Raw genomic sequence first — 25,223 nt, 5'->3', positions numbered from 1 at the left:
GTTTGCTCACAGAGCTTGGATCATGAATATTCATCAGCTCTGCACAAATGGCCTGTGCTATTCCTGTGCACTCCTTTCTGCTAAGGGAGAGCTGGTGCTGTGTAAGCTCAGCATGGCTCTACACCCCACCCCCTGCTGCCCCAAATGCTGGCACGGCTGGAGACTGCAGGCAGTGCTGAAAAGGCTGTGCTGGTCATCACTTTGCAAAATGCTTCACATCAAAAATGCTTCAATTGGGATTTATTAATGTGCAAGAGAGGGAGATGTCACAGGGCATCAGTGTACTTCTAACAGTTTTCCTAAGATCAAAGTAGAAACTGTTTCCAGTCACTATTTGTATTGCTCCCTTCCACTACTGATCCACAGCTGTGATGCATGGCCATCATACATGGAATTAAGAAAGTCCTGAGTACCTCATTCACTGACAGTGCTGGACTGCAAGCCCAAAAGGGCCCTGACCAATCTTTTTCAGCTGATACAGTGTGTAAAATGTGCCTGTAAAAGGAAGAGACTTGGCAATTACTTTAAAAGAAACACAACATGTAAGGCTGTTGTTGCAATGGCCCATGGCAGCTGGTGAGGAGTCAGTCAGTGGATACCATTTAAAGCTGCCATTTAAAGCTGAGAGTTCTCCCTCTGAGAACAGTGGCCGCACTCCCTATCGAGGCACTGCACAGATCTTGTAGGGCCGCGGGGCCAAGGTGATGCCCAGAATGAATTTGAAGTCGAGGATGGTGTCCGGGGGAGCCTGGAAGGTGAATTTCTGGAGCAGAGCCGTGAAGAAGAGGAAGAGCTCGGCGCGGGCCAGCAGCTCACCCAGGCAGGCGCGCTTCCCTGCGGAGACAGCCGCCCAGCGCCCATTCAGCCCTGCTGGCTGCCCAGCTGCTTTCTCTGCTGGAAAAGCCTCGGCACACAGCTCCTGCAGGAGCATCGCCCTGCCCGCATCCCCGTGCCCACCTTACATTTCCAGCACCAGGACTGCCATCCCAGCTGAGCTCCTCATGGAGCTGTAGCACCATCTGCCCCCAGCTGGGTGCTGCAGTGAGGGCACGTGCATGTCAGTGTATACACACACATTTTGTCCTACCCTGCTGGGATGAGCAGTGCTTCACGTGCAGTCCCCATGAGCCCAGCTTGGAGCCAAATCAGAGAAAGCGTGTCATTCTTGGGCAGGAAATTGGAGATGCTAAAATCACTCTCCACCAGGAAGCTGCTGACCAGGACAGGGCACCCTGTGGTGGTGGTAGCAAAGCCCATTGACCTCAGCTGTGTGGGACTGGGAGCACAGAGCACTGCTCTCACCTTGCTGAATGCACTGTTGGAATCTCCAGCATTTTTCCAGGTTCCTGTGTTTGTGAATAAGGGGCTAAGAGATGGGAGTGGTGCTTTGAGGTGGCTGCATGGTCACTGCTAAGGAAGGGTTTAGTTTGCACCATTATGGGCAGTAGGATAGCAGCACCTCCCATGGGTGCAGCCACTGCCTGCTGTTACCATCACTAGTTTGCTGAGGGTCTTCATTGTGCAGCTAGGAGCCCCATCCCAGTGCTTCCACACAGAAGCATCAAAGTGCAGCTGATCTTACCTATAGAAAATGGCATAAAAGCCTCCCTTTTCCAGAACTGACCATCCTTCAGGAAATGCTCAGGATTAAAGCTGTGAGGGGTTTCCCATTCCTTCTTGTCAAGCATCACCGAGGATAGGTTTGGGACTACAATAGTGCCCTGCAAAAAGAAAGAAAATCTCTTTGCACTCTCTCTGCCACTGCCAACAGGAGGAAAAATTTTACTTTCCTGTGTGCTTGCCATGAAGAACATCTGTAGTCAAATCCACCACAAGTATTTTTTCCTCAGGGGTGATCTCTGGGCAGGGTAATGATGCTGCTGCTTTGTCCCTTTGTGGACTGGGAAATGGGAGTGTTCTCCTAAAGACTTGTCTGATGTATAGTGAAGTTACCTTGGGCAGGTGGAAACCAGCCAGGACTGTGTCCTTCATTGCCTCTCTAGGCAAACTGAAAGGAACGATGTTGCCTTTCCTCTGCACTTCATGGATGACGGCATTGGTGTAGGGCATCTTGTCCCTGTCCTCCAAGGCTGGCTGCCGTGTCTGCCCAATGACAGCATCAATCTCTGCTTGCACACGGGCTGTTTGGAAAGAGGAAGGATCAGCTATAATGCAGCAAAGCCATAGCTCCCCTAGGGACACCATGTCATTTTTGTTGTTTGGCTCCCCCAAGGATCATCCCACATCAATCATGTATCACCAGGGCATCTTGCACCTTCAGGTACTAAAGGGGCCCTGAGCTCTGTGCAGTGCACCTGTCACCTCTGCCAAAATGCCAGTCTTTGTTGGAGAGGTTGCCCCTTTTGTCTGTTGGTATTCCAATATTAGAAGGGCAAGGATCATCATAGCAGAGGCATGTGGCTGAATGCAAAAACAAACAAACAAACCACCAAACTTTCCTGTGCCTAATTTGCAAGAGTACTGAGGGATTCACATAATTGCAAGGGTTGGAAGAGATCACTAGGGATCGAGTCCAACTCTCCTGCTTAAGCATCTTCCCTACTGTAGGTCACACGTGTAAACATCCAGGCAAGTCCTGAGTATCTGCCAAGGAGGAGACACCTTAAGCACTCAGAGCAGCCTCTTCCAGCGCTCTGTTACTTCTACTCTAAAGCAATTCTTCTGCAAGTTTGTGTGGAACTTCTTATGTTCCAGTTTTTGGCTGTTCCTCCTTTTCTTATACTAAACAACACTGAAAAGAGTCCAGCCACATACAATTGCCTCCCACACTTTTTAGGTATTTATAAAGGGGTCCTTCTTGGCAGAGCTCCTCTCCAATAGGTCATCCACCCCCAAACTGTTGTACTGTTGCTTGTGGTTATTTCTCTACAGGTGCTAAACTCTACACTTGCTTTAGTTGAATCTTATCAAATTTTTCTCCTCTCTTGGCCTGAACAGAATATCTCACCAAGCTACAAGAGGGCTGTGCATGTTCTACTCATACCTTGAATCTCTGGATATATGGCCATATACAGTAGGGCCCAGCGGATGGTTGTGGAGGTGGTCTCAGTCCCAGCAAAAAACAGGTCGAGAGTGCATGCAACCAGGTTATCCTCGCAGAAATCACTGCCATTGGGCTTCAGAAAACCAAGTGTTAGTGCCACATTAAAAGCAAGAACTTCCCCCAAAATCAGACTCAGTCCCGCCTCAAGGGTTTTGGCAGAAGGTGCTGGCCCTCTGCATCCTCATCCCTCCAGTGGATGCCCCAAAACTAACGTCCATCCTGAGCTCACATATGGACACACCAGCAGCTCAGGTGGGGAATTTCATTTGCTTCTCAGCCCTCCTGATCTCAATCCCCACTGAGGAAGGGCTTGCTCCACACTGCTGACCTTGGCCATCTCCTGCAGGTAGCTGTCAATGAAGTCTCGGCTCTCTGAGGGGCTCAGGTCTTCCTTATGTTTGCTGATCTTCTCTTTCACAAAACCTTTCATGAGTCTCCAGTTTTCAAAAATGGTTTGGTGAGATCCTGGGAGGTACTTTATTACGGAGGGGAAAGCATTGTACAGCTTTGGATAGAAAAAAAGAATAAAAAGAAGAAAATTGAGTAAAGGACTGAAAACCCAATTCGTTTTCAAAACTTGAAAAGCCTGTAAAGCCACAACCCTACAACAGTGGAGTAGATGGAATTAACTCCTCACCAGAAGAGCATGACAAAGGATTGCTATCTCCACTGCCAGAGAGATTACTGCATTCTTCATAGTTACAGCAAGAAGCTTGGTGCTCAGTGGACAGGAGCAGTGATGAAAGAGAGCAATGTGAGCACTGCACAGCTTGGGAATGTGGCAGAAATAAATTACAGGCAGATGTACTTGATGCAATGGAAAGAGGAATGGCAATGAGTGCTCTTGGAAACCTTAGTATTGCTCCTTCCCATAACCTCTCCTAGCGACCTGCCCAAACCCTGTGCTGTATTCAGCTCCTTCCCAAAGCACAGGAAAACCAGCTGGGGTAGCTCAGCTTTGTGTTCACTGGGGACTGCACCAGCACCAGAACATCTTAAGGGAGAAGAGGCACCACAAAGCTGTGGGAAGCAGCAAAGAAAATCTCATGGTTCCAGAGCAGGGAGAAACAGCTCCTGGGATTGGCCAGCCCCCACACCTTGAGCAGTGTGCAGTTTTGTGTGCTGTATTACGCAAGGATATAGAACTATCAGAAAGCATCCAAAGGAGTGCTACAAAGATGGAGAAGGGTCTACAAGGCCAACGCGTGAGGATTGCTGAGGTCTGTTGTTCTGTTCTGGGGGTGGGAGGGGGGCTGTACCTGGCTCATTATCTTCCCATGGAGGAGAACAGTCTCATCCATCAGCCGCAGTAAGTTTTGGAAGTTTCCATCATGGTATTCAAACCGACTGCCGAAGGTGATGGAGCAGATAACGTTTGAAACAGCATTGTTGATTTTAAGGTGAGGGTTGAAAGGATTTCCTGGAGAAGGAAAAAGGGAGCAATCATTCTCTTCTGGTCTCTGCAGACAAGGGGAAGAAAGTGCCATCATCAGAGGAAAATATTCAATAAGTGGGATGAAAGATCCTGGATGGGCACCTGCTTGGAGATGCTTGTTTGCTTAGAAAGGAAAATGCAAAACAGCTTCAGAAGAGCAAACATCATTGGTGTTAATTCAGAATATTGGTGTTAACTGGCCCATGGAATTTCCCAGAGGTCTCAAAAGGAGCAATAGACAAAGGTAGGCTAAGAATACTGTTTTGAGTGTTACACAGTTGCATCTATCAGTTAATCTCAAGGCAAAACACTTATAGAAGGAGTCTGGGATGCTGACAGATTGCTTAGCATTGCTTATGAGATGAGGAGAAAGAGGATGTTGGTGGGTTAGTTGGCAGCTGGCAGAAGGTGAGCCAGAGCATGCCCATGAGGCCAAGAATGAAAATAGCATCTGGGCTTGTATCAGATGAAGTGTAGCCAGCAGGAGCAGGGTGGTGATCATCCCTCTGTGCTCAGTACTTGTGAGGCCACATCTTGGGTGCTGTAGTAACTGGACAGATCAATACAACGAGAAAGGCATTACAACAAAGATATGATGACAAAAGGAGTGACACAATAAGAAAGGTGCTATAAAGGATGGGAAAAAGATTGCTTATCTGTAGCAGAAGATTCCAGGTTCACACAGGAAAGCTTCACCAAGGACAGATCTCCAAGAAGAGATCCTTCCTTAGTGGCAGTCAGCCCTTAAATGAGGTCTGAGAGAGGTGCAGCCAGGCTCCACCCCTTCTGGTCACACATTGCCTTCACCTGTGCTCCCAGGGCTGAGGGAGTCCTTTCCTCAGGTGCTCAATTAGTGGTTGAGGCCATGACTCAGCATCTCCCATACAGGTGCAGAGTTGAGTTTTGGGCCCCTCTCTTCAAGAAAGACATTGAGGCTCTGGAGCATGTCCAGAGAAGGGGAATGAAGCTGTGAAGGGTCCGGAAAACAACTCTGATAGCCAGCTGCAGAAGAAACTGGGATGGTTCAGTCTGGAGGAGAGAAGGCTCAGGTGATACTTTATTGCCCTATACATCTCCCTGAAAAGAAGCTAGAGCAAAGTGGGGTTTGGCCTAACTTCCTAAATAACAGTGATGGGATAAGAGGTAATGGCCTTAAGTTTTTCCACGGGAGGTTCAGGATGGATATTACAAAAAATTTCTTTTCAGAACAATTGATCAGACATTGGCATATGATTCCAGAGAGGTCATGGAGGTTCTCAAGAAGAGAGAACCTCTCATCCCTGGAGGTTCTCAAGAAGAAGGAACTGTGGCACTAAGAGAAATGATTAGTGGACGTACTGAGCATGGGTTGGGGTTGGACTTGGTGATCTTAGAGGTTGTTTCCAACCATAATGATTCTGTGGTTCTATGATTTTTCAGCAGGCATTAGCATAGGGGAAATTAAAATGGTCCAAGATGGATTCTGCCTTCAGCACAACTGCTGAGGGAAGTGGTCCTCACCCTGCTCATCCCTGAACGCATCCGTGAGGAACCGGCACTCCTCCTGGATCCGCTCCTCCAGGCTCCTCTTCCCCAGGCCAAAATTTCGGAGGGTGGTCAAGGTGAACCTTCTCTGCTGCTTCCACAGATGCCCATTGGAGGAGATCAGCCCTGGCAGAAGCATTCCACAGTGAGCAAAGGAAGATGCCTCTCAGCAAGGGGAAGAAACTGGACAGCATATTGATAAATGAGGAGTTGTGAACGTAGCCATGTTCAGAGCCAAAGTGAAGCTACAACGTTTCCCCCAGCTTTCCTCCTGGTACGTCCAAAAGAATGCTGTTTTCACTGTGCTTCAGATATGTGTAACTACTGATAACTCACCCAATTTGTTGAAGATCTCTGTGTTGATAGGAATTTCTGGGCGATCCAGGAAATTCTCTCCCTGGGTCACAAGGGCTTCCTTGATCATTTGCAGCCCATTTAAGATCACAAAAGACTGGGTGCCTACTTGCATGCTGAAGATATCTCCATGTTCTTCAATGATCTGGGAAGGGGGTAAGTACATAATATGGGTTTGATTTGCAAGGACTTTTTTTCCTAGAATCCTGTACCCATAGGGAAGGACCGGGAGATTTGAAATGGAAATAGGGCAAGCTGAACCTGGGAGAGTGATGTGATAAATACTGGCTTGATTGTTTGCAGTCTTCTTCCTTGTTTCTTGAGTCAGTGTTCTGGATTAGATATAAAACTTTCCAGGTTGCATTTTTGAGGCTTTGTAATACTCAGGTGAGCAAAAGTTTTCAGCTGTTGTTTAACTCCCTTTGCAGTCACCCTTGTCCTCACACCCACGTACGGATGCAGTGGAAGACCCATGCCCTTTGCCCAAAGGATGTGGCTCTGTGTTCCAAGGCAATCCTCATCCATGTTGCAACTGAACATGGGCGGTCTCCTTCCCACTCAATTAAAGCTTTCGGTGGGCCATTGGATTTAATGTGATGGGGTTAGGGGGGTCCCCTCACCATGCTGAAAATCCCCTTACCTTCTGTGTTGTAGCCATGGGGTCTTTGGCAAACAAAAATTGCACATTTCCCAGGAAAGGGAAGGAAAAAGGACTAGGAGGGAAGTCCTTGGGCTTTCTCCTCTTCATGTAGTCAGCGACCAGCAGGAAGACCAAGAGGAAGACGAAGAGCATCTGCAGGGAGACGCTGTCCCACAGGAAGCGCAGCATGGTGCGGCCGCAGCTGTGGGCACAACCGCAGAGGGGCTCGGGCCGGCCCGGCCTCGGGGCTGCCTTTGGGCCGCCGCTTCCTCAGCCTCAGCCACACGCGTTCGCCAAAGCCCTCCTCGACGCGACCCGCGCATCTCTCATCTCGCCGACGACAGCCCACCCTCAGCGCACCGGCAGCTCCCCGCTCCGCTCCCGTCTCCCACCGCCGCCTTCCCACAGCCCGGCGGCTCCCTCACCGTCACGGTCCCCGCTCGCGGCCACCGCCTCCCCGCCGCGCAGAGCCGCACACGGAGCCGGGCCACGACGGACGCGAGATAAGGCTGCACGGAGCTCCCACAGCGCCTCTGACCCACGGCCCGAGGTTCCACTGCCACGGGGCGGTGCCGGCAGGGTGCAGACGGCGCTGAGCGCTGCGGAGGGACGAGCGCGTCCTGCCCGGCGGTGACACCGACCCCGCTCCCGTCCCTTTCAAGGAATTCTTTTGCCGGCTGAGAACTGCCGCGTTCCCGTCGCGCCGCGCAGCCGCAGCCCGCACTCGTGATGCGGTGGGCGGTGCGGGCTGCTTCTGTTTGGGGTCGGCAGCTGTGGCAAAATGGATTTGTCCGGATGAAGGCGCTGCGCGCAGCGAAGCTGCTGCGGTCCTATGATCAACTTTAAGAAGTTCAACCTTTTCATGCAACCTGAAGCGTTCCCCTGCACTCACATGGGATACTCTGCTCTTAAGATAAACATCTTCACGGCTTTTGCCTTGTTGAAAAATCAGTGCGGAAGAAAAGAGTAGGAAGACTGCAACCATTTGTTTCCTCCCATGATGCAGCGTAGCTAGATAAGGAAGCAATAGAGCATAAAATAAAAGGGAAGTGATTAGTATTTGTTTGCTCACGCAGTGCAAATAAAAGAGTTGTTTCCATGTCCCAGGGATCAGACCTGCACCAGAGAGAGCAGAAGTCGAGAGAAGTCACTGTGTAGTCTGGAATGGCATTAGAAAATCACATATTCATGTACATGAATACAGTCTGTGGATATTTTGTGTCTGTTAAAACATGGCAGGTTTGAAGCAGCCAGTGAGAAGCACTGTCATTCCCTTCTCGCTATTCTAAAGAAGGAAAGGAAGGAAAAGAAGGAACATAAGGTCTGGAAAGTCAGTTGAACATCCCCATTTCTGCTGTGCAGGGAAGGTGTGGGAGACCCTCAGTGGGAGCAGAAGAGGACAGCAGTGGTAGCTGCATGGCAGATAGTGCCAGGGTTTGGTTAGAGCAGGGTCAGGAAGGGCTCATCCTACATCCAGAGGGAAGCTGTCAAGGATCCTGCATTGTATCAGTGGGTTTGTTTGGTTCCCAGGGCTTGTTCTCTCATCTCTGCATTACAAATCTGCAAAACAGACATATCACCTCTGCCCAACCTGTTGTCTTCCACCTGTCTGGCACAGAGAAGTAGAGGATGTGGCAGAGTCACAGGATGATGTTTAGTAATTATTTATTGATGTACTAGAAGGAGAGGTGATACAAGTTATGCTTGTATTTTATTTCTTACAAATTATTTTCCAGAGATCAAAGTTAAAAAAAGTTTCTGATTGCTACTGGTATTAATGTTGTACTGCAAGGGCTGCTACTGTGTTCTGACAGATCTGGGCTACAGCTCAAGAAAAGAAATCTCTAACACTGCAGATTTTCTTGCTGCTATGAAGTACGGCCATCCAGCATAGAATTAAGAATGTCCTGAGCTCCTCATTCATTGACAGTACTGTGCTGCAAGCCCAAAAGTGCCCCAGCCCATCCAATACCAATTGTTTTTCTCACCTGATACAGTGAGCAAGATCCACTTGTAAAAACAAGTGATTTCGTAATTGCTTTCAAAGAAATAAAACTGCTGATGAGCCCACAGCAACCAGTGAGGGCTCAGTTTGTGGAACTGCTCCAAAGCCAAGAAGATCCCCTCCCCAAAACAGTGGCTGTGCTTCCTATCGAGGCACTGCACAGATCTTGTAGGGCCGCGGGGCCAAGGTGATGCCCAGAATGAATTTGAAGTCGAGGATGGTGTCCGGGGGAGCCTGGAAGGTGAATTTCTGGAGCAGAGCCGTGAAGAAGAGGAAGAGCTCGGCGCGGGCCAGCAGCTCACCCAGGCAGGCGCGCTTCCCTGCGGAGACAGCCGCCCAGCGCCCATTCAGCCCTGCTGGCTGCCCAGCTGCTTTCTCTGCTGGAAAAGCCCCGGCACACAGCTCCTGCAGGAACATCGCCCTGCCCGCATCCCCGTGCCCACCTTACATTTCCAGCACCAGGACTGCCATCCCAGCTGAGCTCTCATGGAGCTGTAGCACCATCTGCCCCCAGCTGGGTGCTGCAGTGAGGGCACGTGCATGTCAGTGTATACACACACATTTTGTCCTACCCTGCTGGGATGAGCAGTGCTTCACGTGCAGTCCCCATGAGCCCAGCTTGGAGCCAAATCACCAGAGAAAGCGTGTCATTCTTGGGCAGGAAATTGGAGATGCTAAAATCACTCTCCACCAGGAAGCTGCTGACCCGGACAGGGCACCCTGTGGTGGTGGTGGCAAAGCCCATTGACCTCAGCTGTGTGGGACTGGGAGCACAGAGCACTGCTCTCACCTTGCTGAATGCTCTGTTGGGGTCTCCAGCATTTTTCCCAGCTCCTGTGTTTGCGAATAAGGGGCTAAGAGATGGGAGTGGTGCTTTGAGGTGGCTACATGGTCACTGCTAAGGAAGTGACTACTTTTCACCCATATAGGAAGGCAGCAAGCAGCACCTCACGTGGATACAGCCAATGTCTGCATTTTCCATCACTAGTTTGCTCAGGGTCTTCATTGTGCAGCTGGAAGCCCCATCCCAGTGCTTCAGCACAGATGCACTGTGATGAAGAAGAAACTGCAGCTGATCTTACCTATAGAAAATGGCATAAAAGCCTCCCTCTTCCAGAACTGACCATCCTTCAGGAAATGCCCAGGGTTAAAACTGTGAGGCGTTTCCCATTCCTTCTTGTCAAACATCACAGAGGTTAGATTTGGGATCAAAATAGTGCCCTGAGACAAGAGAAAGAAAAATCACTTTGCACTCTCTCTGCCACTGCACCAGAGTGTTTTAACGTTCCCTTTTGCTTGCCATGAAGATCACCCATAGTTAAATTTGTCACAAGCATGTGTTCCTCCTTTTTTTCCTGGCCATATTTTCCTACTTCTTGGCTATTTGATCAAGATATACCTGCACTTTTCTCTCGTCAGCATTTTTTTGTTCAAAGTTCCTCTAAGAAAAGTCTGCATGAGGAGGGCTCTATTCCTTGAGGATGTGTGTGGATGCCTCACCTCATGGCCTTCGTTCTGGACACAGACAATGCAGTGTGCTGGAAAGTGATTTTGGGACAGCAAAATATGATCCACAGGAGTGATTTCTGTAACGGGCAGCGATGCTGCATTTTTCTCCCAGCAGGAATGGAGAAATGGGAGTCTCCTCCTAACGACTCAGTGCTAGGGATTGGTGTTACCTTGGGCACCCGGAAGCCAGCCAAGACTGTGTCCTTCACCGCCTCTCTGGGCACGTTGAAAGGGACGATGTTGCCTTTCCTCTGCACTTCATGGATAACAGCATTGGTGTAGGGCATGTTGTTCCTGTCCTCCAGGGCTGGCTGTCGTGTCCGCCCAATGACAGCATCGATCTCTGCTTGCACACGGGCTGTTTGGAAAGAGCAGGGATCAGCTATGGTGCAGCAAAGCCATGGATCTCTGGGAAGACCATGAACTTTTTGCTATGCAAGTCTTCAAAGGACCATCCCAGCTCAATCATGTACCACCAGGACACTCATGGTACTTCTCCGCATGTTCATCACTCAAGCTGCTGCATGGACCCTATTCTCCCTTCAAAGCCTCTTCCGCTTCTGCTATAAAGCCCTCAGGGATCTCCAGTGCTTGTGGGGGGAAGTGCCTGCGTTTGGTTCTTGGTCCCATATTAAAGCATTACAGAATTACCAGGGGAAGTTTTAAAACAGCTTATACGTGTGCCTGAATACAGAAGAAAGCATTTGTTCCTCATTTGTACGGAGGGATTCCTGTTTTTCCTTTCAGCCAAAAGGAGTCTCTCACCAAGGTTTAAAAACAGGAAAAGCACACAGCCCTGCTGCTATGTGTACCTTGAATTTCTGGATACATGGCCATATACAGCAGGGCCCAGCGGATGGTTGTGGAGGTGGTCTCAGTCCCAGCAAACAGTAGGTCAAGAGTACATGCCACCAGGTTATCCTCATGGAATTCCCTGCCACTGGGCTTCAGAAAATCAAGCGTTAGTGTCACATGAGCAGTGAGGACTTCCTCAATACCCCCACACAGTTCTGCCTCAAGGCTTTTGGCAGAAGCTGCATCCTCATCCCTCCAGTGGATGCCCCAAAACTAACGTCCATCCTGAGCTCACATATGGACACACCAGCAGCTCAGGTGGGGAATTTCATTTGCTTCTCAGCCCTCCTGATCTCCAGTCCCCACTGAGGAAGGGCTTGCTCCACACTGCTGACCTTGGCCATCTCCTGCAGGTAGCTGTCAATGAAGTCTCGGCTCTCTGAGGGGTTCAGGTCTTCCTTATGTTTGCTGATCTTCTCGCACACAAACCTTTTCATCAGCCTCCAGTTTTTAAATATGGTTTGGTGAGATCCTGGGAGGTACTTTATTACGGAGGGGAAAGCATTGTACAGCTTTGGATAGAAAAAGAGATAACAAATTGAATAAAGGAAAGCAATCCCCTCCTGTTTTCAAGACTTGAAAAACCTGCAAGCCACCGCCCTGCAATGCTGGAGTAGATGGAATTAACTTATCTATCTCCAGAGGAGCATGACAAAGGATTGGTATCTCCATTTCACAATCGAGTAACTAGTGTGCTCCTCAGTCACAGCAGGGAGCTTGGCACTCAGTGGTTAGGAGCAGTGATGTGATGGGAAAGAGAGCAATGTCAGCATTGCATAGCTTGAAAATATGGCTGAAAGAAATTACTGACTGATATACACTGCGTGGAGGATAGCTACAACACCCTTGATTTGTTCAGTGTTGCTCCTTCCCAAAACCTCTCCTTGAGAGATTTTGGGTCTACAATATAAAAAGGATATAAAACTATCAATGAGTGTTCAAAGGAGTGTCAGTGCTGAAGTGTCTACAAGCCAAGGTGTATGAGGATCAGATATGGTCCCTTGGTTTGTTCATCAGGAGGAGGAGGGCTGTACCTGGCTCATTATGCTCTCATGGAGGGTAACAGTCTGATCCATCATCCGCAGCAAGTTTTGGAAGTCCTCATCATGGTATTCAAACCGATTGCCAAAGGTGACGGAGCAGATGATGTTTGAAACAGCATTGTTGATTTTAAGGTGAGGGTTAAAAGGATTTCCTGGAGAAGGAAAAGCGAACAATCAATTTTCTACCCATATCCACAGAAAGAAAGGGAAGAAAGCACCATAATCAGTGGAAAATATTCAACAAGTGAAATGAGTGGCCCTCAGTGGACACCTTCTGGTTGGTTTCATTGAAAAGAAAGATGTGGAATAGTTGCAAACACCACTGGAATTAACTGGAAACATTCGTGTCAACAGCCCCAAGGAATGTTCTAAAAGTTTCAAATGGAGTGATAAACCAAAGGTGGGCAAAGAATGATGTTTTGAGTGTAACCTAGCAGCATCTATCAGTTAATCTGAGGACAAAGCACCTGTAGAAAGAATCTGGGATGCTGGCAGGTTGCCAGCATTCCCTGTGAAATGAGGTATTTTTCAGCAGGTATTAGCATCAGGGAAACAGAAACAGCCCAAGATGGATTCTGCCTTCAGTGCAACTGAACTGAACTGCTGAGGGAAGTGGTCCTCACCCTGCTCATCCCTGAACGCATCCGTGAGGAACCGGCACTCCTCCTGGATCCGCTCCTCCAGGCTCCTCTTCCCCAGGCCAAAATTTCGGAGGGTGGTCAAGGTGAACCTTCTCTGCTGCTTCCACAGGTGCCCATTGGAGGAGATCAGCCCTGGCAGAAGCATTGCACAGTGAGCAAAGACAGATGCTCTCAGCAAGGGGAAGAAGACGGGGGGTATCTGCCTTGATAAAGGGAGCTTAAGCGTGCTGGTGACTCTGCTCACCATGTGTCAAGCCATGGCATTTTCTCCAGCTTTCCTTCTGGTATATTTGAAACACATTAACAGCACATTGCAGATATGAATTTAAATAGATAGCTCACCCAATTTACTGAAGATATCTGTATCAAGAGGAATTTCAGGGCGACCAATGAAGTCCTCTCCCTGGGTCACAAGAGCTTCCTTGATCAGTGGAAGCCCATTTACAATCACAAATGACTGGCTGCCTGCTTGCAAACTGAAGATATCTCCAAATTTTTCAGTAAGCTGTGCAAGGAGTAAATAAATGAATAAATAAATAAATGGTGATTGGTTTGCAATGACGTTTTCTGAAGAAAGAATGCATGCCCTGGCATCGTGCACCACAGGGAAGGACAGAAAGACTTGCAATCATGACAGGGCAAGCTGAGCCTGAGAGAGATGTGGTTGCACAAGTACAAGGATGTTGGCTTGACTGCACACAGTCATGTTCCTCATTTGCTAAACCAGATTTCATGAGTTGCTGTGAAGCTTTCCAGGCTGCATTCTTCAGATTTTGCAAGACTCAACTGAGAAGGATTTTCCGGTAATTGTAACTGGAAAAAAAAATTCCAGTAACTCCCTTCCCAAAAAGTTTTCCCATTAGACCGGCCTACAGCTGCAGATGAAATCATGGCACTGTACCATGCCCTCTGCCCAAAGGACATGGCTCTGTGTTCCAAGGCAATCCTCATCCTTGTTGCAACTGAACATGGGCGGTCTCCTTACCACTTGTGGACAGCTTTCGGTGGGCCATTGGATTTAATGTGATGGGGTTAAGTGGGTTCCTTCAAGACACTTAAAATCCCCTTACCGTCTCTGTTGCAGCCAAGAGGTCTCTGGCAAACAAAAATTGCACATTTCCCAGGAAAGGGAAGGAAAAAGGACCGGGAGGGAAGTCCTTGGGCTTTCTCCTCTTCATGTAGTCAGCGACCAGCAGGAAGACCAAGAGGAAGACGAAGAGCATCTGCAGGGAGACGCTGTCCCACAGGAAGCGCAGCATGGTGCGGCCGCAGCTGTGGGCACAACCGCAGAGGGGCTCGGGCCGGCCCGGCCTCGGGGCTGCCTTTGGGCCGCCGCTTCCTCAGCCTCAGCCACACGCGTTCGCCAAAGCCCTCCTCGACGCGACCCGCGCATCTCTCATCTCGCCGACGACAGCCCACCCTCAGCGCACCGGCAGCTCCCCGCTCCGCTCCCGTCTCCCACCGCCGCCTTCCCACAGCCCGGCGGCTCCCGCACGGCCCTCCCTCACCCTCACGGTCCCCACCTCGCCGCCGCGCAGAGCCGCACACGGAGCCGGGCCACGACGGACGCGAGATAAGGCTGCACGGAGCTCCCACAGCGCCTCTGACTCACGGCCCGAGGCTCCGCTGCCACGGGGCGGTGCCGGCAGGGCGCAGACGGCGCTGAGCGCTGCGGAGGGACGAGCGCGTCCTGCCCGGCGGTGACACCGGCCCCGCTCCCGTCCCTTTCGAGGAATTCTTTTGCCGGCCGGCTGAGAACTGCCGCGTTCCCGTCGCGCCGCGCGGCCGCAGCCCGCACTCGTGATGCGGTGGGCGGTGCGGGCTGCTTCTGTTTGGTGGGCGGCAGCTGTGGCTGCGGAGATGCGGAAGTGAGTAAAAGGAGCTGCTGCGTTCACCTGCTACCCTTTAACAAGTTAATTCCCTGCTGCATCATGGACTCTCAAGCGCTCAGAAAAGCTCCCTTGCACTCACGTGAGATGCTCCACTCTTAAAGTGAATATTATCCTAGAATCATAGAATCTGTAGACTTGGAAGGGACCTTTAAAGGCCACCTAGTCCAATTCTCCTGCAATGCACAGGGACTCCACAGCTAGGTCATGTTGTCCAGGGCTGATCCAGCCTCGCCTTGAAAGTCTGCAGGGATGTGGCATCAACAACATCACAATGTAAGCTGTTCCAGTGCCTCACCACTCTCATTATAAAAGATTTTTTGCTTGTATTTAACCTAAATCTAGAGCTAACCTAAAGCTTTTTGAGCTTGAAGCCATTTCCCCTATTGCTATCACCACAGGACCTGCTGAAGAGTTTCTCCTCTTCTTTCCTCCCCTTTAGATACTGAAAGGCTGCTATCAGGCCTTTGAGTTCCATTTAAGGGCTTTACACTAGGTGGGAAAAGGGTAGGGGATGCAGTGAGGCTTGCTAGGGTAGAGTGAGCAGCCTGAGGCTTTATACTAGTTTTGATGGGGGAAGAATGTCAACTGCGGCAGGACAGAGAAAGGCTTGGACTTGCTGTCAGGCCAGGAGATTGCGGGGAAAAGCCTCTGAACTGTTCTACCTACGTTCTTCTGGGAACTCCTCAGAGCAGGTAATATTGCCAGCCCCACATACAAAACCCTCTCAGGTCCCTCTAGGAACCAGTGGGAGAAAACTTCACAGTTCTTCCAGAGGTTTGAGGGAGGCCCACTCTAGTAAGGTGGTATGTCAGAAAGCACAGCTGAAGTGTCTTTATACCACTGCGTGCAGAATGAGGTTCACCTGGGCCCACTGCTCCGCCTGTCTAGATCCCTTCAAAAGGCATCCCATCCCTTTGGTGTGTCAACTGCACCCCACAGCTTGGTAGCACCAGCAAACTTGCTGAGGATGCACTTAATTCCACTGTTGATGTAGCGATGGAGTATCAGCCCCAGCATCAACCCCTGGGAGACACCATTTGTCACCAACCTACATCCAGACATTGAGCCATTGACCACCACTCTCTGACTCAATCCTGCAGCCAGTTCTTTGTCCATTGAGCAGTCCACCCGTCACATCCATACCTTTCCAATTTGGAGAGAAGGATGTTGTGGGGTTCCATGTCAAAGGCCTTACTGAAGTTGAGCCAGATGACTTCAGTGGCTCCTCCCTTGTCCACTGATGCAGTGACACTATTGTAGAAGGCAACTAGAAGGTCCCAGTTCAGCCAGGCTAGTCTCTTACCTTCCTTTCCTGATTTGCTACACCATGTCTTCTTCTTGCGTAAAACATCAAGGAGGAAGAAAAGGAAGACTGCAACCTTTATTGTAACTCACAAAGCAGTATGAGTAAATAAGTAAGCAATAAAGAAGCAGGGAAATTCAAGTAGACAAAGGTGAAAGGTGCACAGAGGCTGTCAGTGTACTTGTGCCAAAGCTGAGAGTTCTCCCTCTGAGAATAGTGGCTCTGCTTCCTATCGAGGCACTGCACAGATCTTGTAGGGCCGTGGGGCCAAGGTGATGCCCTGTGTGAATTTGAGGTCGAGGATGGTGTCCGGGGGAGCCTGGAAGGTGAATTTCTGGAGCAGAGCCGTGAAGAAGAGGAAGAGCTCGGCGCGGGCCAGCAGCTCACCCAGGCAGGCGCGCTTCCCTGCGGAGACAGCCGCCCAGCGCCCATTCAGCCCTGCTGGCTGCCCAGCTGCTTTCTCTGCTGGAAAAGCCTCGGCATACAGCTCCTGCAGGAACATCGCCCTGCCCGCATCCCCGTGCCCACCTTACATTTCCAGCACCAGGACTGCCATCCCAGCTGAGCTCCTCATGGAGCTGTAGCACGGTCTTCCTCTAGCTGGGTGACTTAATGAGGGCACATACATATAAATGTATATGTACACGTTTTATCCTACCCTGCTGGATTGAACAGGACTTCAGCTGCATTCCCTGTATGCCTGGCTGGGCTCCAAGGAATGGAACCAAATCACCAGAGAAAGCGTGCCATGCTAGGGCAGGAAACTGGAGATGCTAAAATCACTCTTCACAAGGAAGCTGCTGGCCAGGACAGGGCACCCTGTGGTGGTGGTGGCAAAGCCCATTGAACTCAGTCATATGGGACCAGCAGCACAGAGCACTGGCATTTCTGAATGCATTTCTCAGGCACTTTTGTAGTCATATGTTTGTGAAGAAAGGTCTAAGAGGTCATTGCTAGGGGTCTGTCTGCACTGATAAGGGCAGTGGGCAAGTAGCACTTCCCTGTTCTGAAGCAAGTGTCTGCATTTTCCATCAGTGCTTATCTCAGGTGCTCCATTGCGCAGCTGAAAGCCCCATCCCAGTGTTTCATCACAGAAGCATCAAACTGCAGCTGGTCTTACCTATAGAAAATGGCATAAAAGCCTCCCTTTTCCAGAACTGACCGTCCTTCAGGAAATGCCCGGGGTTAAAACTGTGAGGCGTTTCCCATTCCTTTTTGTCGTACATCACAGAGGATAGGTTTGGGATCAAAACAGAGCCCTGAGACAAGAGAAAGAAAATCACTTTGCGCTCTCTCTGCCACTGTCATCATGAGGGGGATTTTTACCCTTCTATGTGCCAGCCATTAAGTGCATCCATAGTCAGATCTCACAAGGATGTGTCCCACTCCTTTTATGGGCCACATTTGCCTTCTTCTGGACTACTTTGATATGCAATGAGCATATATCCACCCTTTTCTCTCATGAACATAACTATTCCTAAAAATTCATCTAAGAAAAAGCTGCATGCTCAGGGCTCTGTCCCTCCCTGATATACACGGATGCCGCACCTCATGGCATTCATCCTGGGCACTGAGAATGCAGTGTGCTGGACAACAGTGTTGGGTGAGCAAAACAACACGATCCACAGCAGTGACCTCTGGGACAGGCAGCAATGCTGCACCTCTGTCCCTGCAGCAAAGGGGAGATGGAAGTCTCCTGCTCAGACCTCACTGATCCAAACTGGGTTTACCTTGGGCACCCGGAAGCCAGCCAAGACTGTGTCCTTCACTGCCTCTCTAGGCACATTGAAAGGGACGATGTTGCCTTTCCTCTGCACTTCATGGATAACAGCATTGGTGTAGGGCATGTTGTTCCTGTCCTCCAGGGCTGGCTGTCGGCACTGCCCAATAACAGCATCGATCTCTGCTTGCACACGGGCTGTTTGGAAAGAGCAGGGATCAGCTATGGTGCAGCAAAACCATAGAAACGCTGGGGACACCACAATATTTTTGCTGTGCAGGTCCCCCAAGGACCATCCCAGGTCAATCCTGTGCCACCAGGGGACTTGTGGCACCTCTCTGCATGTTCATCTCTCACTACATACACTAAATGGGCCCTTGGCAGAGCCCCTTTTTGCCTTTGCTGGACAGCCCACAGTGGTCTCCAGTGCTTGTGGGGCATATGGGCACATTTGCCTGTTTGTCCCATGAGAAAGAACAACAAAATCACTAGGAAAAGCTTTAAAACATTGAAGGTAAACAGTTAAAAACAAAACCAATACTTGCAGTAAATCTGTTGGAGAACACAGTATTTCCACTTCTTTCAACAAGGATAAACTCTCACCAAGCTACAAGGGCTAAAAATAGGAAACGGATAGCAGTGCTGCTACCTGTACCTTGAATCTCTGGGTATACGGCCATAAACAGCAGGGCCCAGCGGATGGTTGTGGAGGTGGTCTCAGTCCCAGCAAAAAACAGGTCGAGAGTGCATGCAACCAGGTTATCCTCGCAGAATTCCCTGCCATTGGGCTTCAGAAAATCAAGTGTTAGTGCCACATTAAAAGCAAGAACTTCCTCAAAAATCAGATTCATTCCTTTCTAGGAGTTTTGCTAGAAGCTGCAGGACTTCTGCATCCCCATCCCTCCAATGGATGCTCCAAACTAATGTCCATCCTGAGCTCACATATGGACACACCAGCAGCTCAGGATCTGGCTTGTTTCTCAACCCTCCTGATCTCAATCCCCACTGAGGAAGGGCTTGCTCCACACTGCTGACCTTGGCCATCTCCTGCAGGTAGCTGTCGATGAAGTCTCGGCTCTCTGAGGGGTTCAGGTCTTCCTTATGTTTGCTGATCTTCTCGCACACAAACCTTTTCATGAGCCTCACATTTTTCAAAATGGTTTGGTGGGATCCAGGGAAGTATTTTATTATGGATGGAAAAAAGACGTACAGCTTTGGAAAGAAAGAGAGATGCGCAAATTCAAGAAAGGACTAAAAAACCCCACCTATTCTTTAAACTTGAAAAGCACGCAAAGGCACAGCCTACATTGTTGGAGTAGATGGAATTATCTTCTGTCCAGAAAAGCATGGGAAAGGATTGATATCTCCACAATGAGAGTGATTAGTGAGTTCCTGAGTCACAGCAGGGAGCTTGGCACTCTGCGGGTCGGGAGTGGTGATGCAGGGGGAGGGAGAGCAAACTGAACGCTGCACAGAGATTACTGGCTGATGTACCCTTTTCAATGGAATGACGAATGGCAACAAACGCCCCTTGTACATTAGCTTTTGCTCCTTCCCATAACCTCTCCTAGGGAACAGCCCAAAATCTCTACTGCTTTCAGTTCCTTCCCAAAGCACTGGAAAACCAGCTGGGGATAGACTGGCTTTGTGATCCAGGGGGAGCACATCTGGCATCTTTGCAAGGACACATGCAGCAATGGAGAGCCACCACACAGCTGTGGGAAGCACCAGGGAAAATCTTGTGACCCCAGAGCAGAGGGAAACGTCTCCTGCGATTCACCAGCCCCCTATGCTTGATGGCCTCACCTTGAGCAGTGTGCAGTTTTGGGTGCTGCGATATATTAGGGTACAAATCTATCAGAGAGCTCTAAAGGAGTGCTATGAAGACAGAGATGGCTTTACACAGCAAAATGTATGAAGAATGCTGAGGTCTGTTGTTTTGTGCACCGTGGAGAAGACTGAGAGGAAGCCTCACAGCAACCTGTGCCTTGTTGCAGAGAGCAGAGGGCAGAGCTGAGCCCGGCTCTTTGGTGGCAGCAATAGGATTCAAGGGACTGGTACGGAGCTGTGTGAGGGGAGGTCAGGCTGAGAGAGAGGAAACATTGGACATGGAACAGGCACTGGGGGCAGTGGGCACAGCCTTGATCTAACTGAGATCAAGGCGTCATTGGGCAACGCTCTCAGACATAGGTGTTGATGTTCAATATTTCTGTGTGGAGTCAGGAACTGGACATGAGTGCCCTGGTAAATTTTTCCCAACTTGAGATCACCTATGAAGCTAAGAAAGTGCTCAAGCTTTTGCAGTTGACTCCAGAGAAGAAACAACAGCTCTTCAAATCTGCAGGCCTCCTGTGCTGGAGCAGGAGGGCTGTACCTGGCTCATTATCTTCCCTTGGAGGGTAACAGTCTGATCCATCATCCGCAGCAAGTTTTGGAAGTCCTCATCATGGTATTCAAACCGATTGCCAAAGGTGACGGAGCAGATGATGTTTGAAACAGCATTGTTGATTTTAAGGTGAGGGTTGAAAGGATTTCCTGGAGATGGAAAAGGGAACAATCAATTCTCTTCTTGACTCCACAGAAAAAAAGGGAAGAAAGCACCATTATCAGAGGGAAAATAGTCAACATGAAATGAGTGGTTTTCAGTGGGCACCTTCTTGGAAAAGGTTGTTTGCTTGGGAAAAAAAGATCTGAAATGACTCAGAAGAGGAAACACCATAGGAATTAATTGTGAACATTGGTGCTGACAGGTCCATGGTATTTCCTAGAGGTCTCCAATTCAGCAAGAGGACAAAGGTGGGGTAAGAGTACTGTTACATAGCTGTATCTATCAGTTAATCTGAAGGCAAAACACCTGTAGAGGGAGTCTGGGATGCTGGCACATTACCAGCATTGCTTGTGAGATGAAGAAAATTGTTGGCAGCTGACTGAAGGTGAGCCAGTAGTGTGCCTACGTAGCCAAGAAGGCAAAGGGCATCCTAGCTCGTGTCAGCTGTAGTGTAGTCAGCAGGAATGGGTGGTGATCATGCCACTGTTCTTGGCACTGGTGAGGCTCCCCCTTGAGTGCTGGGTTGAGTTTTGTGCCCCTCTCTTCAAGAAAGACATTGAGGTCCTGGATTGTGTCCAGAGAATGACAACAAAGCTGTAAAGGGTCTGGAACACAACTGCAATGGCCAGCTGTGAGAACTGAGATTGCTCAGCTTGTAGGAGTTTCAGTGGAGAAATCATTGCCCTTCGCCACTCCCAGAAGGAAGGTTGCAGTGAATTTGGTGTTGATCTCTTCTCCTAGGTAACCATGATAGGATGAGACAAAAGGGCCTTGAATTGCTGTACATGTAGGTGAGGTATTAAGTAGAATTTCCAGGAGAAGTGGTCAGACATTGGAACAGGATGCCCACAGAGGTGGCAGAGTCACCATCTATGGAGGCATTAGAAAATGCGTTGATGTGGCACTGAGGGACGTGGCTAGTGGGCACGCTGGGAATGGGCTGGAATTGGAGTTGGTGATCTTAGAAGGATTTTCCAACTGAAATGATTCTATGACTCTGTGATTTTTCACTAGGCATTTGCATAGGGGAAATTAAAATGGTCCAAGATGGATTCTGCCTTCAGCACAACTGCTGAGGGAAGTGGTCCTCACCCTGCTCATCCCTGAACGCATCCGTGAGGAACCGGCACTCCTCCTGGATCCGCTCCTCCAGGCTCCTCTTCCCCAGGCCAAAATTTCGGAGGGTGGTCAAGGTGAACCTTCTCTGCTGCTTCCACAGATGCCCATTGGAGGAGATCAGCCCTGGCAGAAGCATTCCACAGTGAGCAAAGGAAGATGCTCTCAGCAAGGGGAAGATGATGGAGGATGTAAGCCTTGATAAAGGAGGCTCAGCCATGCTGGTGACTCTGCTTAGTGAGAATGCAAAGCCACAGCATTCCCTTCTGGCACATTTAATTGGACAGCACTTTGACTTTGTGTTTCAGATCCCTGTCTCCACTGATTACTCACCGAATTTGTTGAAGAGTTCTGTATTAGCAGGAAATTCCGGGCGATCTACGAAATTCTCTCCCTGGGTCACAAGGGCTTCCTTGATCATTTGCAGCCCGTTTACCACCACAAACGACATGCTGCCCACTTGCGTGCTGAAGATGTCTCCATGTTTTTCAATAAACTGGGGATGAGGTAAAGAAATAAACCACGATTAATTTGCAATGAATTTTTCTGCTTGAAGAGGGAAAACACTGGTATCCTGCACCCACAGGTTGGGACCAGAAGAGCTGTCATGGAAATGGGGCAAAATGACTCTGGGAGAGATAGAATAATTGCAGAAGTGTTGCATTGATAGCATGCATTCTTTTTCCTCATTTCTTCTGTCACTGCTCTGCAGTTGGACTCAAACCCTCCAGGTTGCATTTTCCAGGCTTTGCAAGGCTCAGCAGAACAAGTATTTTCAGCTGATGTTTAATTCTCTTCCTGACTTCCCTTCCCAACAGATATGCCTACAGCTGCAGTCAAACACAAGGTGTTATACCATGCCCTTTTACCCAAAGAACATTGCTCTGTATTCCAAGCCAAACACCATCCATGTTGTCTACTGAGCCCAGGCCAAACATATTCTCCTGCACTGAGAACCCTCTGTGGACCACGGGGCTTGAATGTGAGTAGTTTGGGATGGCCCTCCCCCCAAGATGAAAGTCCCCTTACCTTCTGTGTTGCAGCCATGGGGTCTTTGGCAAACAAAAATTCCACATTTCCCAGGAAAGGGAAGGAAAAAGGACCGGGAGGGAAGTCCTTGGGCTTTCTCCTCTTCACGTAGTCAGCGACCAGCAGGAAGACCAAGAGGAAGACGAAGAGCATCTGCAGGGAGACGCTGTCCCACAGGAAGCGCAGCATGGTGCGGCCGCAGCTGTGGGCACAACCGCAGAGGGGCTCGGGCCGGCCCGGCCTCGGGGCTGCCTTCGGGCCGCCGCTTCCTCAGCCTCAGCCACACGCGTTCGCCAAAGCCCTCCTCGACGCGACCCGCGCATCTCTCATCTCGCCGACGACAGCCCACCCTCAGCGCACCGGCAGCTCCCCGCTCCGCTCCCGTCTCCCACCGCCGCCTTCCCACAGCCAGGCGGCTCCCGCACGGCCCTCCCTCACCGTCACGGTCCCCGCTCGCGGCCGCCGCCTCCCCGCCGCGCAGAGCCGCACACGGAGCCGGGCCACGACGGACGCGAGATAAGGCTGCACGGAGCTCCCACAGCGCCTCCGACTCACGGCCCGAGGCTCCGCTGCCACGGGGCGGTGCCGGCAGGGCGCAGACGGCGCTGAGCGCTGCGGAGGGACGAGCGCGTCCTGCCCGGCGGTGACACCGGCCCCGCTCCCGTCCCCTCCCCTTCGAAGATTTCTTTTGCTGCCGGCTGAGAACTGCCGCGTTCCCGTCGAGCCGCGCAGCCGCAGCCCGCACTCGTGATGCGGTGGGCGGTACGGACTGCTTCTGTTTAGGGGATGGCAGCTGTGGCTGCGGAGACGCAGAAGTGAGTGAAAGGAGCTGCTGCGTTCACCTGATAAACCTTAACAAGTTCAATAATGCTTTATCATGCTACCTGATGTGTTCCCCTGCACTCAAATGGGGTACACCACGCTTAAAGGAAAAATCCTCATTACTTCTGCCCTTTTAAAAAACAGATTCAACAGAAAAGGAAGATTGCAGCCATTTATTGTTTCCCATGAGGCAGTTGTGTAGATAAGAAAGCAGTAAAGTTGCAGGGACTTTCAGGTAGACCAGAGGTCAGAAGTGCACGAAGTGAGCAGAAATGCTGAGAAGGCAGTGTGTAATCTCCATCAGGTTTTGAACCTGGTCATGGCCCCTGCATTTCATCCTGGGCAGCACTGCAGTGCCAGCTCAGCCTTCCTCACTGCTGCCTGTCCAATGTTGAGGAGAGCGCTCAGGATTGGGGGAGGGAAAAGAAGACTACTGAGGTAACACTAGGAGACAGGACCTGTATTTGCTATGGCTCCAGGTGCTGCTATTTTAGAAACAGATGTCAGAAGTGGCACTTGTCATCCTCTGAGTGTCTGTCACTGCATTAATTGCAGTGGTGTGGCAGAACACAGCCACCAGCTTTGGTGGTTTTCCTGCTGGTTTGCTCATAGAGCTTGGATCATGAATATTCATCAGCTCTGCACAAATGGCCTGTACTGTTCCTGTGCCCTCCTTTCTGCTAAGGGACAGGTGGTGCTGTGCAGCTCAGCATGGCTCTACACCCCACCCCGTGCTGCCCCAAATGCTGGCAAGGCTGGAGATTGCATGCAGTGCTGAAAAGGCTGCCCTGGTCATCACTTTGCAAAATGCTTCACATCAAAAATGCTTCAATGCCCAGAAGTGTCCCAGCCCATCAAGTGCTGATAGACCTTCTCATCCTGCCTGCAAGATCTGCTTGTAAAAAGAAATTATTCTGCAATTGCTTAGAAAGAAACAGAACATGTGAGGAGGTTGTTACCATGGCACATGGTGGCTGATGAACACTCAGTCTGTGCATCTGAGTGTGCAAGCTGAGATGTTCCTTCTCCAAGAGCAGCGGCTGTGCTTCCTATCGAGGCACTGCACAGATCTTGTAGGGCCGCGGGGCCAAGGTGATGCCCAGAATGAATTTGAGGTCGAGGATGGTGTCCGGGGGAGCCTGGAAGGTGAATTTCTGGAGCAGAGCCGTGAAGAAGAGGAAGAGCTCGGCGCGGGCCAGCAGCTCACCCAGGCAGGCGCGCTTCCCTGCGGAGACAGCCGCCCAGCGCCCATTCAGCCCTGCTGGCTGCCCAGCTGCTTTCTCTGCTGGAAAAGCCTCGGCACACAGCTCCTGCAGGAACATCGCCCTGCCCGCATCCCCGTGCCCACCTTACATTTCCAGCACCAGGACTGCCATCCCAGCTGAGCTCCTCATGGAGCTGTAGCACCATCTGCCCCCAGCTGGGTGCCGCAGTGAGGGCACGTGCATGTCAGTGTATACACACACATTTTGTCCTACCCTGCTGGGACGAGCAGTGCTTCACATGTAATCCCTGTGTGCCTGGCTGGACTCCAAGGAACGGAACCAAATCACCAGAGAAAGCGTGCCATGCTAGGGCAGGAAACTGGAGATGCTAAAATCACTCTCCACAAGGAAGATGCTGGCACTCTGTGGTTGTGGTGGCAGAGCCCATTGACCTCAGCTGTGTGGGACTGGGAGCACAGAGCACTGCTCTTGCATTGCTGAATGCATTTCTGGGACAC

General features: G+C 50.3%; 4 protein-coding genes and 1 long non-coding RNA gene across 20 annotated transcripts in view; 1 reads left to right on the top strand and 4 right to left on the bottom strand.

The window, feature by feature from the left end:
* Positions 1–223: 223 nt before the first annotated feature.
* On the bottom strand, positions 224–23,222 carry LOC128072446 (cytochrome P450 2J2-like). Of its 3 annotated transcripts, none has more exons than XM_052666283.1 (10): positions 23,117–23,222; positions 7,018–7,219; positions 6,360–6,522; positions 6,000–6,149; positions 4,324–4,484; positions 3,393–3,569; positions 3,005–3,137; positions 1,954–2,141; positions 1,583–1,721; positions 224–834 (listed from the first exon to the last, which is right to left on the bottom strand). In XM_052666283.1, exons 2-10 carry the CDS (start codon positions 7,204–7,206, stop codon positions 659–661), a joined length of 1,476 nt encoding a protein of 491 aa, XP_052522243.1. In that variant the 5' UTR covers positions 7,207–7,219; positions 23,117–23,222; the 3' UTR covers positions 224–658. The 3 variants fall into 3 exon arrangements, with proteins under 3 accessions (XP_052522243.1, XP_052522244.1, XP_052522242.1); XM_052666284.1 differs by lacking the exon at positions 23,117–23,222 and adding an exon at positions 14,579–14,607; XM_052666282.1 differs by lacking the exon at positions 23,117–23,222 and adding an exon at positions 7,443–7,548.
* LOC128072455 (uncharacterized) lies at positions 384–16,638 on the top strand. Its single transcript, XR_008202259.1, has 3 exons — positions 384–491; positions 609–701; positions 16,538–16,638. It is a non-coding gene; the product is annotated as an uncharacterized LOC128072455 (long non-coding RNA).
* The window catches only part of LOC128072445 (cytochrome P450 2J2-like), a 23,777-nt gene continuing 7,219 nt past the window's right edge, over positions 8,666–25,223 (bottom strand). For 2 of the 9 annotated variants that reach the window (XM_052666273.1, XM_052666276.1), the window contains exons 2-10: positions 14,141–14,342; positions 13,413–13,575; positions 13,053–13,202; positions 12,421–12,581; positions 11,722–11,898; positions 11,344–11,476; positions 10,702–10,889; positions 10,105–10,243; positions 8,666–9,342 (exon numbers count right to left, since the gene is read on the bottom strand). In XM_052666273.1, coding sequence (XP_052522233.1) covers positions 9,167–9,342; positions 10,105–10,243; positions 10,702–10,889; positions 11,344–11,476; positions 11,722–11,898; positions 12,421–12,581; positions 13,053–13,202; positions 13,413–13,575; positions 14,141–14,329 — 1,476 coding nt within the window. In that variant the 5' untranslated portion in view covers positions 14,330–14,342 and the 3' untranslated portion in view covers positions 8,666–9,166. Of the gene's footprint in view, positions 9,343–10,104; positions 10,244–10,701; positions 10,890–11,343; positions 11,477–11,721; positions 11,899–12,420; positions 12,582–13,052; positions 13,203–13,412; positions 13,576–14,140; positions 14,343–14,500; positions 14,519–14,638; positions 14,881–23,038; positions 23,056–23,189; positions 23,208–23,233; positions 23,336–23,562; positions 24,384–25,223 lie in introns of those variants that run through there. The other 7 variants (XM_052666272.1, XM_052666274.1, XM_052666277.1 and 4 more) reach the window with 7 other exon arrangements.
* Positions 16,325–23,225, bottom strand: LOC128072442 (cytochrome P450 2J2-like). 2 transcript variants are annotated; one of them, XM_052666269.1, is made up of 10 exons: positions 23,117–23,225; positions 22,679–22,880; positions 21,983–22,145; positions 21,626–21,775; positions 20,360–20,520; positions 19,021–19,197; positions 18,641–18,773; positions 17,996–18,183; positions 17,386–17,524; positions 16,325–16,670 (listed from the first exon to the last, which is right to left on the bottom strand). In XM_052666269.1, exons 2-10 carry the CDS (start codon positions 22,865–22,867, stop codon positions 16,495–16,497), a joined length of 1,476 nt encoding a protein of 491 aa, XP_052522229.1. In that variant the 5' UTR covers positions 22,868–22,880; positions 23,117–23,225; the 3' UTR covers positions 16,325–16,494. The 2 variants fall into 2 exon arrangements, with proteins under 2 accessions (XP_052522229.1, XP_052522230.1); XM_052666270.1 differs by lacking the exon at positions 23,117–23,225 and adding an exon at positions 22,234–22,479 and having other exon boundaries at positions 22,679–22,777.
* Positions 16,703–25,223, bottom strand: part of LOC128072441 (cytochrome P450 2J2-like) — a 30,092-nt gene continuing 21,571 nt past the window's right edge. For 2 of the 5 annotated variants that reach the window (XM_052666264.1, XM_052666265.1), the window contains exon 10: positions 24,550–24,725. In XM_052666264.1, coding sequence (XP_052522224.1) covers positions 24,550–24,725 — 176 coding nt within the window. Of the gene's footprint in view, positions 17,313–24,549; positions 24,849–25,223 lie in introns of those variants that run through there. The other 3 variants (XM_052666267.1, XM_052666266.1, XR_008202248.1) reach the window with 3 other exon arrangements.

The sequence above is a fragment of the Tympanuchus pallidicinctus genome, unplaced genomic scaffold (assembly GCF_026119805.1).
Source record: "Tympanuchus pallidicinctus isolate F22 unplaced genomic scaffold, pur_lepc_1.0 scaffold7, whole genome shotgun sequence".
Lineage (NCBI taxonomy): Eukaryota > Metazoa > Chordata > Aves > Galliformes > Phasianidae > Tympanuchus > Tympanuchus pallidicinctus.
This window is presented reverse-complemented; position numbering and strand designations above follow the sequence as displayed.